Source organism: Sinocyclocheilus rhinocerous, unplaced genomic scaffold (genome assembly GCF_001515625.1).
Source record: "Sinocyclocheilus rhinocerous isolate Xijiao unplaced genomic scaffold, SAMN03320098_v1.1 scaffold1228, whole genome shotgun sequence".
In the NCBI taxonomy this organism is placed as follows: Eukaryota; Metazoa; Chordata; class Actinopteri; order Cypriniformes; family Cyprinidae; genus Sinocyclocheilus; species Sinocyclocheilus rhinocerous.
In genome coordinates, this window is record NW_015648500.1 from 16,956 (window position 1) to 32,332 (window position 15,377).

Sequence of the window (15,377 nt, forward strand, 5' to 3'; positions counted from 1 at the left end):
AAATAAACATTTTCCACCATGTTCTAGAATAGTCCATCGAGCTTTTTAAAAGCTATTGAACTAAATGTTGTGTCATTGAAGAAACCAATACAACACTTTTTTATGAAGTAGTACAAATTGACCACATAAGGAAAATTGCTGCACAATAAAGAGTTGTAGTATGTTTATTAGGGTGAAGTTTAGATTTTCCAATGTGTCCAGGACCAGTCCATCAAGCCTTTTAAAAGCTATTGAACTTAATCATGTGTCATTGAAGAAACCACAGTAATTAACACAGTAATAGCAACAACAACAAAAAATAAACTTGAGGCACAAATTGTTTATTAAATATATAAATCATAAATGTATCATATATCAACACGCTCTGGAACGTTTTAAATAAAAGCAAGCAGCGCTTTTCAGCTCAAATGAGTCTTTAGCAACTTGCCATAGAAGCATCATGTCATTTGTAGACGGTCCCTCTGCTGGTGATGACGTCACACCATTCCATAGGCATACACGTGTTTTTCAGTCTTTTAAAAACATCGACTTCTATGAAAAACGGATTGTAGGTACTGTAGTATATGTGGCTGCATATAGGTTATTAAAGTAACTTAGTCTGGAGTATTGATGATAGTTTCATCAGTGTCCCACTAGAGGGCAGTGTTATGCTGAAGTGTAGAAGTGGTTACTTCCGATCTGCATGTGTTCTGGTTGCGCGCTCGCATCGCCCCAGCAAAAGGGCGGAGCTTCTTGTTTTTTTTTCCACCAATAGCAAATTTCCATCTGCTAACACACTCTTGCTACCAGGCAGATTTTCTGATATCAGGTTTCACAGACCAAGGTGACTTAAAGGCACAATTAAAGGGGTCATATGATGCGATTTCAAGTTTTCCTTTCTCTTTGGAGTGTTACAAGCTGATTGTGCATAGATAAGATCCCTGAAGTTGCAAAGACTAAAGTCTCAAAACCAAAGAGATATTCTTTATCAAAGTTAAGACTCTGCCACGCCCCCCTAAAACGGCTCATTCTAACACGCCCCCACATATCTACCCCACTATGTGGAAATATTTGCATAATCCCGCCGCAAATGTGCACGCAAAGAAAGAAGGCATGGTGTCAGTAACCGCAGTTAGTGTTGAAGCAGCCATGTCAGAGAGACGCTGTGTGTTTCTAGGGTCAACATATTCTGTTACACCAAATACACAAAATAATGATCTTTAAAAAAGCATCATATGACCCCTTTAATGAAAATGAGTTCATACAAATATGCCACAAAACCATTAGTATTTTTCTTTTATAGGGATTTTGCATAGGGGTTACATGGACAAAAGGGGAGTACAAGTTTTACCTAAGCGATTTGAAGCTATTTCAATTCAATCATGATTGGTTGATTTTTAATATATCTCCTTTTATGGAAATTCTTATGTAAGTTTCAGTTTCTCCCTGTTATAACAACAAGAATGAAACTAGACCGTTGACAGTTAGCTAGAGTAGATCATCGGGGAGCGTTCTACGCAGCATTCAAAACTGAGAAAATCTCCAGAAAAAAATTAGAAATGAGTGACTTGGGTAAGTAATTTATTAACAATATTTTAAATTGGTTTTAAAGTAACATGAATATGCAATAAGTATAAACTTTTTTTTTTAACAGAGGCATTACTGTCAAATGACTTTTCCGGAAGTTCTTATGACTCAAATGTCTCATCGAGTAAGTATTTACATTTTTCCCACATTTTATTACTGAATGTGATGCTCACAAATTTAAAAGCTTCTAACATATTTAAACATTGTCAGGCTTTCATTGTATATTATTTATGACAAGAGATACTAGAAAGTGGTATTCTATTCTAATGTGTGGATATCGGTAAGTTCACTGAAGTTCAATGCTGTATAGTATTTTTTTTTCTTTTCTTATTTTAGAATTATGGCAAATTGCTTTTGATGTTACTTATTTTAAGTCACTTTGGATAAATCTGCTAAATGAAAAAATTGCAAAAGCAAGTGTGTTCATACAGAGAAACATATGGTAACCTAATTTATTTGGATGCTAGATTCTGTTTAAAAAAACAGTCGTTCTACTGCTTTGATCTTGATAATTTACCAAAATAACCAAATAAGATCTACAGTTTAGCCAAATGCCTTTGTGTCAGCTTTTCACCTGCTTTGAGGAACAAATCCTATTTAGAATATAATGATGTTATTGATTTGCAGAACCTGAGCTAAGGATTATTCTGGTAGGGAAGACTGGAACAGGCAAGAGTGCAACAGGAAACACAATTTTGGGACAGAAAAGGTTCCATTCAGAAGCTTCACCTGAAGAAGTTACAACAGGGTGCAGCAGAGAATCTGTAGAGCAAGGAGGAAGAATAATCTCTGTAATTGACATGCCAGGGTTTTCCGGATCGCTGACTAAAGAAGTAATGAAGACACATATAGAGCAGTGTGTTGAGCTGTGTGTTCCTGGTCCTCATGTGTTTTTGCTGGTGATCAATCTGGATGCGAGATTCACACGGGAGGAGGTAAACACGGTGAAACTCATTCAAGAAAACTTTGGAGAAAATGCTGTGCGCTTTATTATTGTTCTGTTCACTCGCTCAGATCAGCTGGAAAAGAAAACTTTGCAACGCTTTGTAGGGGAAAGCCTGAACTTAAGGAAACTTACTGACAGCTGTGGTGGCAGATATCATGCGTTCAACAATAAAGACATGAGGAACCGTTCTCAGGTCACAGAGCTGCTGGAGAAGATTGACAGAATGATCCAGGAAAATGGAGGAACCCATTACACCAATGACATGTTTGAAAAAGCTCAGGAAAAGATTAAAATAAAAGAGATGAAGAAAAAGGCATTAGACGTTGCTTTAGGAGTTGGATCAGTCATAGGAACAGGAACAGCAATAGCAGGAGGTGTCGTCCTGGGAGTAACCGAGGCTGTGGTTGCACCTGCAGTTATACTTACAGCAGGGGCAGTATTTGCAGTAGGAATGGGTGCATCACTTGCTGTGAAAAAAGTCAAGGAAAAGAGAAAGAGAGAAAAAAACAATTAGACTAAAAATAGGAACCTCTTCAATTTTTCAATATGTAAATACCCAGATCTGCTTTACTTTCAGCTGTTGTTAAACAGGTGTTTTTGTTGCTTAAAACTGGGACATTGTATGTGCTTTTGCTTTTACTTTAAAATGGAATCAGATATTATTGTTTGTTCAAACTTTTAGTTTAGGTCTGAACATATCCTTAAAATACATGTAATGTAGGTTTAATGTAATATTTCTATTATGCTATTTGACTACTTTCATTATTAATTGGAATGAATATACAAAGTAAATGGGTTTGCTCCATTTTCCTGTGTGTGTGTTTGTTTGTTTGTTTGTTTTTTAAATTCAGTTCAATTCACGTTTATTTGTATAGCGCTTTTCATGATAAAAAACGTTGCAAAGCAGCTTTACAGAAAATCAAATATAATTTCTACATTATATTTAGTAGTAGGCCAGCTTATCAGTGGTGACTATGTCAAGATGATGTCCATATGGCAGAAATGTACAGTAAAAATCATGCAGTTGGTTAATGACATATAATCAAACAGACGTTGAACATTATTAACTGCAATGATTATATGTTGCGATCAAAGTTATAGCAAAATGTGGTAGTTCTGTATGTTGTTCCAGGGTTAGCATCATCTGAGGTCCTCTGAGGGGTCGGCATCATCTCTTCTCAGATCTTCGTAAGGGCTGGATCCAGACTGAAGCTTGTGTAATTCAATAACAGAGAAGCAAATAGAGACAACATTAGCATAGCTGTTGTTCCAACCAAGCAGAAATTATGTGTTCAACCCATGTAATTAATAAGAATTGTAGAACTTCAGCAAACCCTAAATCTATTATTATTATTTCTCCAAGTGAGACAATTTTACAAAACTGTCTAGGCTTGCAGCTTGGCAGTTAATCCCTATGCACGAAAAACACAAACATGTACAAAATATACTACTTCTGCACAAACAGAAACATTCTCACCAGCACTACTGTCCAAAGATGTTGAATGATTCCTAACTTTATATAACTGAAATAACCCCCAATGAGAAAAGACAATATACCATACATTAAATGTTACAATCTAACAATGTTCTTGATGCTAATTTACAGAAAAGGAAGCACATTTTAAGTGTAATGACGTAACACAAGACTGAGAATTAAGTCAAAATGATCAAACTTCCAAATGATCTTTAACTCCCTGAATGTTTCATCATACTCTACAGCGTATACAGGTTATCATATAATTATATTGATAATTTTAGCATTTCAGTTATGTCAGGTTTTTCATTTTTAGTTTTATTATTTCTATAAAAAATAATAAAAATACAGCATAAGCAGGTCTTCTGTCAGTTCTAGGTTTAGTTCTGACATACCAGAGTAAAAACAGGCTTGTCTACGCATATCTTGACTATTTTTTTTTTCAGATTGTTGTGTATGTGATCAGTATGAAATCATTTTTGATGTAGTTTTTGAACCAAAAAATAAACAGGGCTGAATTAGAGGAACAGGTCTGGTTTACAGGAAATTGTGTGCACAGACCTCAGCAGCGGGGGGTGGGGGGCAAATAAACTGTGGCTTTTTGAATTTCTCATTTTTAATGTGGTTGCACAAAATTAATTTTTCTTAATTTTAAATAGAGTACATTTTTAGTTGAGCTTAGTCAATGTTTTTTTTTTAGTTTACACGGAACAGATTCCAACATGTCTGTGTTTTTGGGTACATTGACGTGTAATGTTTGATGTTCATTTGTTTATGCAGCTAGATCAGCACAAGGAAGTTTTCACTGAAGCAACATACCACTGCAGCTATTGCTCATTGAGTGAAGCAACAACAACCCAACAATCAGCACAATGGTTACCACACAAACGTAACAGAAACACTTTTAAATACAAAACATAACAACATTAAACAATCAGTGGTTTTCCTTTCAACCAAAAAAACAAACATGAAATAACACTTAATTTAAACATTTACACTCTTGAACAAGCCCTATGCAAAGCATGCTGTGAACTAGAAATCCACTGCCTCGTTTCAGTTAATGCAACAAAAAATGATTAATGTAGTCAACTTTTACATATGTTTAATTGAGCTGAACGCAATGAAATTAAGATTGGACAAAATGTATAGCAATTGTGTTGCTTTAGTTAATTTTATATCGAACAAGCAGCAAAAATCTATTCTAAAAATGTTTGGGGGAAAACGTGAGGGGAAAAATATATATATTAGGCCATTTCACTTTGGATGTGTTAGTTTTGTCTTGAGTTCACTCTCAATCCTTTTTTTTCAGTTTCAGTGTTTAGTCAGTGTTTGAATTGTTATGTTATATATGTTGCAAAGTGAGAATCACTGAGATGGACATGCTGGAACAACAACCAGCATAAAACTCAAATAGAGGAGTTTTTTTTTTCTTCATTATTCTGTTGTTGATCAGACACTGAACTGCTTATAAATGGAGACAAATTGGAGTACAGTTGCATGACAATAGAAGAATATATAAAGAATAAAAAGAGTGCAAAGAGGATATTCGGTTTTTAAAAACATAAATTATGATCAATTCAATTAATTAAATTCAAGTTTATTTGTATAGCGCTTTTCACAATACAAATTGTTGCAAAGCAGCTTTACAGAAAATGTAAGTTTCTCCATTATATTTAAGAGTAGGTTATTAGTGGTGAGTGGTGACTATGGCAGAAATGTACAGTAAAAATCATGCAGTTAATTAAATTACATTTAATCAAATAGACGGTGAACACTATTAACTGCAATGATTATATGTTCCCTATCTGACGGTCACTTCGAGTTATGTCGTGATGACATAGGGGGTTTACTTGAGAGCCCCAATCCGCTCTGACTTCCCAATCCCCAAAACGCCAATAAATTTTGGCTAGTGGATTTTGCATACCTGAGCCACTCCCCGTGCATACGGGTATAAATAGGCAACAGGTGCATCCACTCATCAGGTTTTACGCTGAGGAATATTCGGTTTTTAAAAACATAAATTATGATCAATTCAATTAATTAAATTCAAGTTTATTTGTATAGCGCTTTTCACAATACAAATTGTTGCAAAGCAGCTTTACAGAAAATGTAAGTTTCTCCATTATATTTAAGAGTAGGTTATTAGTGGTGAGTGGTGACTATGGCAGAAATGTACAGTAAAAATCATGCAGTTAATTAAATTACATTTAATCAAATAGACGGTGAACACTATTAACTGCAATGATTATATGTTCCCTATCTGACGGTCACTTCGAGTTATGTCGTGATGACATAGGGGGTTTACTTGAGAGCCCCAATCGGCTCTGACTTTAAGAGAAAACGCCAATGAAATTTGGCTAGTGGATTTTGCATACCTGAGCCACTCCCCGTGCATACAGGTATAAATAGGCAACAGGTGCATCCACTCTTCAGATTTTTGCTTCGGAGCCGAGTGGGTGAATGATTTCTTCTCCACAAAGCCTTGCGTTCTGACTGTAAGAAAGAAGCTGTTCCTGGTTGGTGTTACGGCACAAACAGCGGTGTCTCTGCATCAGCGTTTCCCCTGGGTGCTTCAACTAAAAGAGCAGTTTCTCATCACGGACGGCTCACGTCTTTTTAAAGATGCCATTCCGTCCGTGTTCTCTTGATTCCAAGGTCAGCGACTTTGCGCTGGGGCATTGGGAAGGTTGCGACCTTTGCGTAGCATTTGTCTGACATGCGGCTGCTTGTCAACATTTGCAATGCCACTGGGTTGTGACGGGGTTCAGGTTGTGGCGCTTTCTATGGACCCCATAATGTGGTCACGACATAACTCAAAGTGACTGACAGATAGGGAATGTGTCGGGTAAGTAACCCTCGTTCCCTGATGGAGGGAATGGAGACGTTATGTCCCCATGCCACATCCTTGAACCATCGCTGGTTGCCAGGGACAAGTTCTCGGCTCCTCAGCGTAAAATCTGAAGAGTGGATGGACCTGTTGCCTATTTATACCCGTATGCACGGGGAGTGCCTCAGGTATGCAAAATCCACTAGCCAAATTTCATTGGCATTTTCTCTTAAAGTTAGAGCGGATTGGGGCTCTCAAGTAAACCACCATAATGTCGTCACAACATAACGTCTCCATTCCCTCCATCAGGGAATGAGGGTTGCGTACGTAACTGAGATGTTTTTTTTAATTTTTTTTATTAAATCTGTTTATTGAACTTTTACAATAATAACAGGATACAGATACAGGAGAATCATGAAAAAATGGTTTCCCCCCACTCCACCCCACCCCCCGAAAGAAAGAAAAAAAAACCACTGTATTAAAGTATAATTAAACAAACTAAATAAAACATAAAAAATTAAAATTAAAACTCAATACATATTGTAAAACAAAGAACGTCAAACCTAATGTCTCGAGTATAGAATATATGTTGGAGCATTAAAGTTTAGACATTTCGACCATTTATCAAATGTATGCATATACCTCCACAAACAAAACCTTAAAGCTTTAAAGTATATACATATACATACGTAAGTATCCACACATATAATCACACACTCCTAACCAGATTCAGGCCTCGATCATATTAACATCTTAATGCTTAGGTTTACACACTCTAAGAAGAAGTACTGACATATTCAGAAAAAAATAAAATAATGAAGGGATCCCAGATCTCAGAAAATATACCAGTGTTGCCCTTTAACGTATACCTAATTTTTTCCAAATGAATGAAGCTCCTCAGCGTAAAATCTGAAGAGTGGATGGACCTGTTGCCTATTTATACCCGTATGCACGGGGAGTGCCTCAGGTATGCAAAATCCACTAGCCAAATTTCATTGGCATTTTCTCTTAAAGTTAGAGCGGATTGGGGCTCTCAAGTAAACCACCATAATGTCGTCACAACATAACGTCTCCATTCCCTCCATCAGGGAATGAGGGTTGCGTACGTAACTGAGATGTTTTTTTTAATTTTTTTTATTAAATCTGTTTATTGAACTTTTACAATAATAACAGGATACAGATACAGGAGAATCATGAAAAAATGGTTTCCCCCCACTCCACACCACCTAAAGAAGAAAGGACTCGTTGGAGGAGCGTGGTAAAATTAGCCTTGAATAGATCTAAACACTTACATGTAATTGTTACTCCTAAATATTTAAAACTATGGGAAGCAACTTTAAGCATTGAAGTACACATTGGTAAATCAGAAATTGGAAAATTTATTGGATATAACTCACTTTTATTGGAGAAGAGGCTAAAAGAGTTTATAATTCTCAGAGCTTCGGGCAAAGAAACAACCGGATCAGAGATATAGAGCAACACATCATCGGCGTATAATGAGATTTTATGAACAGCATCAGCTCTCCTAATTCCCTGTATAGCCTGCTCACTACGAATGGCAATTGCCAGTGGTTCAATTACCAGTGCAAAAAGCAAAGGTGAAAGTGGGCAACCCTGTCTAGTGCCACGTTTTAACGGGAAAATAGAGGAGGATACTCCATTGGCCCGAACGGAGCATACTGGGGAGGAATACAAAAGTTTTATCCAGGATATGAACCTATTTCCAAAACCGAATTTCTGTAGCACATAGAAAAGGTAGTCCCATTCCACCCGATCAAAGGCTTTCTCTGCGTCAAGCAGTAGAAGAGCCTCTGATGGGTGAGAATTAGAGGAATAAATTATAGTAAATGCTCTTCTAATATTATGAAACAGTAATCTGTTTTTAATAAAACCAGTTTGGTTGCTATGTATGATTGTCGGTAAAACTGATTCACATTTACATCTTTTTTACATCTACGTTCAAAAGACTGATTGGCCTGTACGAACCACATTCGTGTGGGTCTTTGTCTTTTTTCAAAATCAAAGAAATACAAGACTGACGCCAATATGAGTATTTAAGTGTTCTAAACGTGACAAGACCGTGTTGAGTTTGATTACATTGTTTAAACCTTTGACATTCTAACTGGTAAAATTTACACATGAACCCCCAGACTGAGCCTTGCCTAAGCTAGTGTTCATTGGTTATAGCAACAACAAAAAGAATATACATGATGAAAACATGAATGTGGCTTTCTTCTGTCTTGACATATCTGAGATTCTGAGATAGAGTGTAAGAAAAAAAGAAAAAAGAAAAGAAATGTACGTAAGTAGTACAAACGTTACCCACAACACAGCACAAACCTTCTCTCCGCTGAACTTTCGGAGAGAGCTCCGCAACCGATTGTGAATATATAAAGAAAAAGGGGAACAAATGGTTCACAGACCGCATATTAAAATGATAGTAATAAAAGTTGCATGGTCTGTACATGTTTATAATGCAAAAAGTCCACTGAGTCTGATACAACGCAGTACTTCAATGCCATGACCAATCAGGGAACAGACCCGGCTCACATAGGGCTACTGCCCTGAGTGGAACATTGTCCAAAAATACTGTTATTTACCTGTATCCACAGCAGCTACTTCGCTTGACTGTTTAGGTTTAACCACGGTGGCAAGGAACGTAGACACAGCATCGGGGCTGTCAAAGCTGTGCGATTCGCCGTTGAATGAAAGGAGAAGTCTGCAGGGATACAGCATCCTGAATTTGACACCGGCTCCATGTAATTCCGCCTTGACTGATTTAAACTGATCCCGTCGTTTCTTGAGTTCCGCGGAAAAATCAGGAAAGATCAAAATCTTGGATTCCTTGTAGCGCAACTCTCCATGCTCGCGTGACAACCATAAAATTTCTTCCCTAGTTTGGAAACTAAGAAAGCGTACAATCATGGGTCTCGGTGGTGCGCCGGATCGCGGTTTAGGTGCGAGGGACCGATGTGCGCGCTCAATCTCCGGCGTCTGAGGTAGTTTATCCCCGAAAAGTTCTGCGAAGAATGATGCCATGAACTGAGAGGGTTTGGACGTTTCAACATTCTCGGGGATACCTAATATACGAAGATTGTTCCGACGCGAGCGGTTTTCCAGATCATCCGCCTTACTCTTTAACTCCTCGTTATCTCTTTACAGGGACTGGCATTTGCGCTCTAAAATGTCGAGCCTTTCGTCCATGCTGTTCATCGAAGCTTCAATGTCTTTAATTTTGGAGCCATGACTGGAAATAGTGGCTTGAAGGGCAGCTGTAGAGGCACGTATTTCAGCGAGAAACTCAGTCCTTAGCGACGCGATTTCCTCACGAATTGTTGTGGTAAGCATCTCTTTTAAAAGAGCTGGCGTTAACCCCGAAGCAGCCGTGGCCATGTTGCCGGCTTCGTCAGTTTCATCAGGAGCAGGAGAAGCACGTTTAGATTTAGGCATAGCAACGAAAATAACAGGCTCCAGCAAGCATTCGAATGTTCTCTAGCGTTGTAGACGTCGTCTAAAGTATTAAGAATACTTAATGTTCCCGTTGACTATTGAGAAGAAATAACATTTACGGAGCAGCTCCCGGATGCGCCTCACTCACTCAACTGCATGCCGGAAGTCCCCGAGATGTTTTAATTAATTAAACTTATTAATTAAACTAATATTAAACTTACATTAAACTTATAGCAAAATGTGGTAGTTCTGTATGTTGTTCCGTGGTTGGTATCATCTGAGGTCCTCTGAGGGGTTGGCATCATCTCTTCTCAGGGGTTCGGTCATCTCTGATCTTCCTAAGGGCTGGATCCGGATTGAAGCTTGTTTGAATCCTAGTTGCCTTGGGATGTGAGTCCCGTGGCAGAAACAGAGAAGCAAATTAGCGTAGCTGCTGTTCCAACCAACCAAAAATTATGTGTTCAACCCAAGCAAGAGAATATTGTGCATTTGATCAGATATAGCTGAAATACAAGATTATGAGATATAGTATGTGAATGCTTGGCCAAAGAGATGTGTCTTTAATCTAGATTTAAACAGAGAGAGTGGTCACTTATATCGTTTGCAAATACAGATGCCATGGAATATTTATGAGGGACATTAGTTATAATTAAATCAATTAATGATGAATTTTCAGGACATTTTAAATTTGGTCTAGTAGGACTATTCACTGGAAATGTAGTGCGCAGAGGTGACTGGTCTTGTGATGGGCAGATAGACATAAGGTGCGTTCGACTTGAAGCAGTGCTGCGCAGAATGATCACTGTATGACATCAAAGTACTGCAAGAGCGATAAGAGAGCAGACGGGTCCTATGCATTCGAATCGCTCTCGCGGTACTTTGATGTCATACAGTGATCATTCTGCACAGCACCGCTTCAAGTCGAACGCGCCTATAAACTGCTGAGCTTGTGACATATAAATTGTATTATGTATAAGATCATTTTTTTCTTCAAAACAAGGCAAATAATTAGTATTCATGAGCACACCTCTGCCACAGTATTTTCTAACTTTTCAGTTAGAAGATGCAGTGGTATTTTATATTACAGTGTTACTTGCCATTTCATTGTAATTGTTTGTGAAATGTAGTGATTTCTGAGTGAAATTTTATCAGTGTGTCCAAAATTGGAAACAGTAGGTCACAATGAACAACTCACTCGTACCAAAAAGAATCATGTATTATAGCTAAATTATCATCAGTGAGCTGAATAACTGTACACAGAGTCCCACTGGAGATCCTCAACAAGACGTCAGTAGAGAATAGTAGACCCCTTCATTGTACAAATTGCTAACGTCCAACTATTTGGTTTGTACTTTCAGCCAGGGTTGCCATGTCCAAGGTTTTCCCGCGGAATTGGGATACTTTTAAACTGTGGGTTAAAGGGATAGTTAACCCAAAAATGAAAATTTTGTCATTAATTACTCACCCTCATGTCGTTCCAAACCCGTAGGACCTTCATTCGTCTTCAGAACACAAATCAAGATATTTTTGATAAAATCCGAGAGCTCTTTGACCCTCCATAGACAGCAATTGTCTAGTCTCAGCCTCAGACGTCAAGCCCTCAGACCGTTGGCTGAACATCTGATGCATATGGGACACAAAAGTGGAAACACTTCAGGAGTTTCGAAGTCGTCATCAGATTGGTTGAATTATACAGGATTTCCAGGAGACGTGTGTGTCGCGTTCTTTAACGTTCCGCCTGGAAACAAAGATGCGGTGACGCCAAACCCCCTCACGAAAGAAGAAAGCGGTCGTGTTCACAACTGTGACGACGAGCGCTTATCAGGATCAACTAAACGCTGGATTTTCAAAAGTATAAGTTTGGAGTGGATCAATACCGACTGGTTTGTCAATTTCATTGTTTCAGGGTTCTTTATATAACATTGTTCTGACATCCAAATAAGATTATTTTATGTCTGATTTTGTTTTTAGTTGTTTAAAGATTGTTTCTCTTAATGTTAGGGGTTTACGAGACAGCACTAAAAGGAAATCCATGTTTATTTTTGTTAGACGTTCAAATGCAAATATAATTTTTTTACAAGAGACTCATTCGTGCGAAGCTGATGTTAAATGGTGGCGTTCCCAATGGGGAGATCAAATCTTCTGTTGTCATGCTTCTCATCATTCGGCAGGTGTCGCTATTCTTCTAAATAAGTTTAAAGGTAACGTATTGGAATTGGTTACCTCAAAAGAAGGTAGATGGTTACTTATAGTTGTTAAGAGTTCTTAGTAACTGGTTGTGAATCAAATGTACACAAATGCGTGTTTTCTCTAGCAGTGCTTTAGTAATAGGAATATTGTTCAGTTACATACAGCTGTTATGAATATCACTTCACATATCAGATCAAATGTTATAAATAAAAGTTGGTCACACTTTATTTTAAAGTCCAATTCTTGCTATTAACAAACCGTCTTTTGCCTCAAAAAACTCCTAATTAGCTGCTTATTAATAGTTGGGAAGGTAATTGTTAAGTTAGGTATGGGGTAGGTTTAGGGATGTAGAATATGCAGAGTATGTACTTTATAGCCACTAATAAACAGCCAATATGTTAATAATATGCATGCTAATAAGCAACTAGTTATAATAGTGAGTAGTGATACCGAAAAGTTTTACAGTTTTTTGAACATCGGCCAAAACATTGGTTTGTTTACATTTTTGCTGTTTCTTGAATTTTGTGCTTCATACTTGTTTTATCTTCTAAATGTTGTAGTTTATCTCATATCCAGTATGACCGCATTCTTTTTACCTGAGCAATAATTGTGGAAATGTGTACACATGTGTATATATCTTTAATTATCATTCCTTCCACGCATTTAAAGGTACGGAAAGACAGATTTATGGCAACAAAACTCATTCAGCTTCTGACAGATCTGTTCTGGCTCTGTTCCACAGAATCTCTCTCACCTGAAGATGAACGTGAAGGTGAATTCATATCCAGGACTGAATCTATGGAGAAATTAACTCTGAACATGTAAATGCATTAGACTCACACTGAATTCACAGAGGAGGTTTAAAGCATGTTATAGTATTAATTAGTGCAGTGCATCATTAATGAAACCGCTTCACATGATCTACAGAGAATTATAAATACATTCACACTGAGTGTTGATCAGATAAAGTGTAATATCAATCTAACTTACTTCATTCACTGTCAACTCAATATTAAACACAATATATGATGGAGTTTGTGTTTTCATGTGTCTCTGTACATTCATATGCAAATATTGTACATGACCCTTTCTTTTGTTTACATTCATTGAATCAAACATGCTTTTGAGTATTTTTATTTTGTGAAAAGTGTGATTTCAGTAATAAGCTCAGAGAGAAATCTCTAGTAGTAATAATAGTAGACCACTCAACAGTGGGGAATTTATGCAATGCATACAAAATAATATTTTTGAGATGAGGCAGATTATGACTTTATGATGAAAGATTATGAAGACAAACATTCTGAGGTTTGTCTTCACAGCGAGGCTGCTATGTACAGTGCGTTGTTTAACAACACACCGATTGTTCAAGTAACAAAGCCTCTTTCTGAATAAAACTCCTAAGTAGACAAACTTTCATAAAACTGTTTTAAAAAGTTGTGAAAATGTGTTTTAAGATCTATAAGAAGGGGTGAAGTTTGTGGGGGTTATTATTGAAATATACAATTACAACCCTTTGAATATTTATGATTTTTATTTTATTAGTATATTTTGGTCTGAATCGAATGAGAACTTGTCATAATAAATCAGAACAAAATACAAAAGTTCCCCTTCATTGCAGAAATTGGTAACGCCCGACTATTTGGTTTGTGCTTTCACGCAGGGTTGCCATGTCCTCGGTTTTCCCGCGGAATTGTGCTACTTTTTAACTGCTGCCGTGGGTTAAAGTGATAGTTCTCTTTTTAAAAAATGAAAATGCTGTCATTAATTACTCACCCTCATGTGGTTCCAAACCAGTAAGACCTTTGTTCATCTTCAAAACACAAATTTAGATATTTTTGATGAAATCTGAGAGCTCTCTGACCCTCCATAGACAGAAATGCAACTGAAACATTCAAGGCCCAGAAACGTAACCGGAATAATTTCTGTGCACAAAGAAAACAAAAATAGTGTCTTTTGTTTTATAACAATAATAACGATGTACATTTAAAAATGACTGTATTTCTAGCTTTAGTGTGGATAATGATTTTATGTTTTTGCTCTACTGAGAAAAGTAAACATTCATGAATTCAAGGTTAGTTCTATCAAACTTAAAATAATTGACATTATTATTTAATTGTTTCACAGATGCAACAGAGCAAAATATTTATCAAAATAAGAGTCTCTGAATCTAACTGCATGTTACAGATGCTTTCAGTGTAAAGGGCACTGAATAAGTAACACTGCTGGAATCCAAATGAAATTGAAACGAACTACAGCATCACATGAACACTTGCTGAATCAGTTCATGCTCAATTACATTTTTGTAAAGGTTCGAGCACATTCAACATGGGTTATCAAGTCTATTTTTTAGATTTGAAATATAAACCTAAGCCTAAAGGCAGGAAAATAAAAGTTTCTGTGTCGAAGTCAAAGGAGGAATTCAAGAACACTATATTTGAAGAGTTAAAAAGAAAAATATTCATTGAAGAATACCATTAAACATGAGGATAATCTGTATTATCATTTGACTGTAGATTGAACGGAGACTAAGATGTTTGCAAAGAAAAAACAAGCCATGTCTTAATGAGGAAAACTTCATCTCTCTGTGTCAAGTTGATACATTTGTGTTTCTTTTATAGTTGTTACTCCTGAACTTTTCTACACAGGCCAGCGATTGGAGAATAATCGCACACTTGGTTTCTATGGCATTAAACACAAGACTGTTATTCGCAGCAGTGAAAGATGCCCTAGTTCTGAGTTTCTCTCTGGTATGTCAAATGACCTAAAGCTTCTCTTTACAGTCTAAAACTAACTGACTGTTTATTTTAGAGAGATAGAAATAAAGGAGTTTCCAAAACTCAGTCAACTCAGTCTTTGGCTCCAATGCAGCAGACTGACCCAGAATCTGATAAATCATGTTGCATAATGTAGTTAATGTAGTTAAA

The 15,377-nt window shown here is 37.0% G+C and overlaps 1 protein-coding gene across 1 annotated transcript; it reads left to right on the forward strand.

Annotated features, from left to right (window-relative positions):
• The first annotated feature begins 1,462 nt into the window (after positions 1-1,462).
• LOC107709730 (GTPase IMAP family member 7-like) lies at positions 1,463-3,121 on the forward strand. The gene is made up of 3 exons (XM_016514324.1): positions 1,463-1,551; positions 1,634-1,690; positions 2,194-3,121. Exons 1-3 carry the CDS (start codon positions 1,539-1,541, stop codon positions 3,024-3,026), a joined length of 903 nt encoding a protein of 300 aa, XP_016369810.1. The 5' UTR covers positions 1,463-1,538; the 3' UTR covers positions 3,027-3,121.
• Positions 3,122-15,377: the final 12,256 nt, after the last annotated feature.

Excerpts from the sequence above, each read along its gene's own strand:
- LOC107709730 (XM_016514324.1), top strand. Across the intron at positions 1,691-2,193 it reads TGACTCAAATGTCTCATCGA|AACCTGAGCTAAGGATTATT; the intron begins GTAAGTATTTAC and ends ATTGATTTGCAG.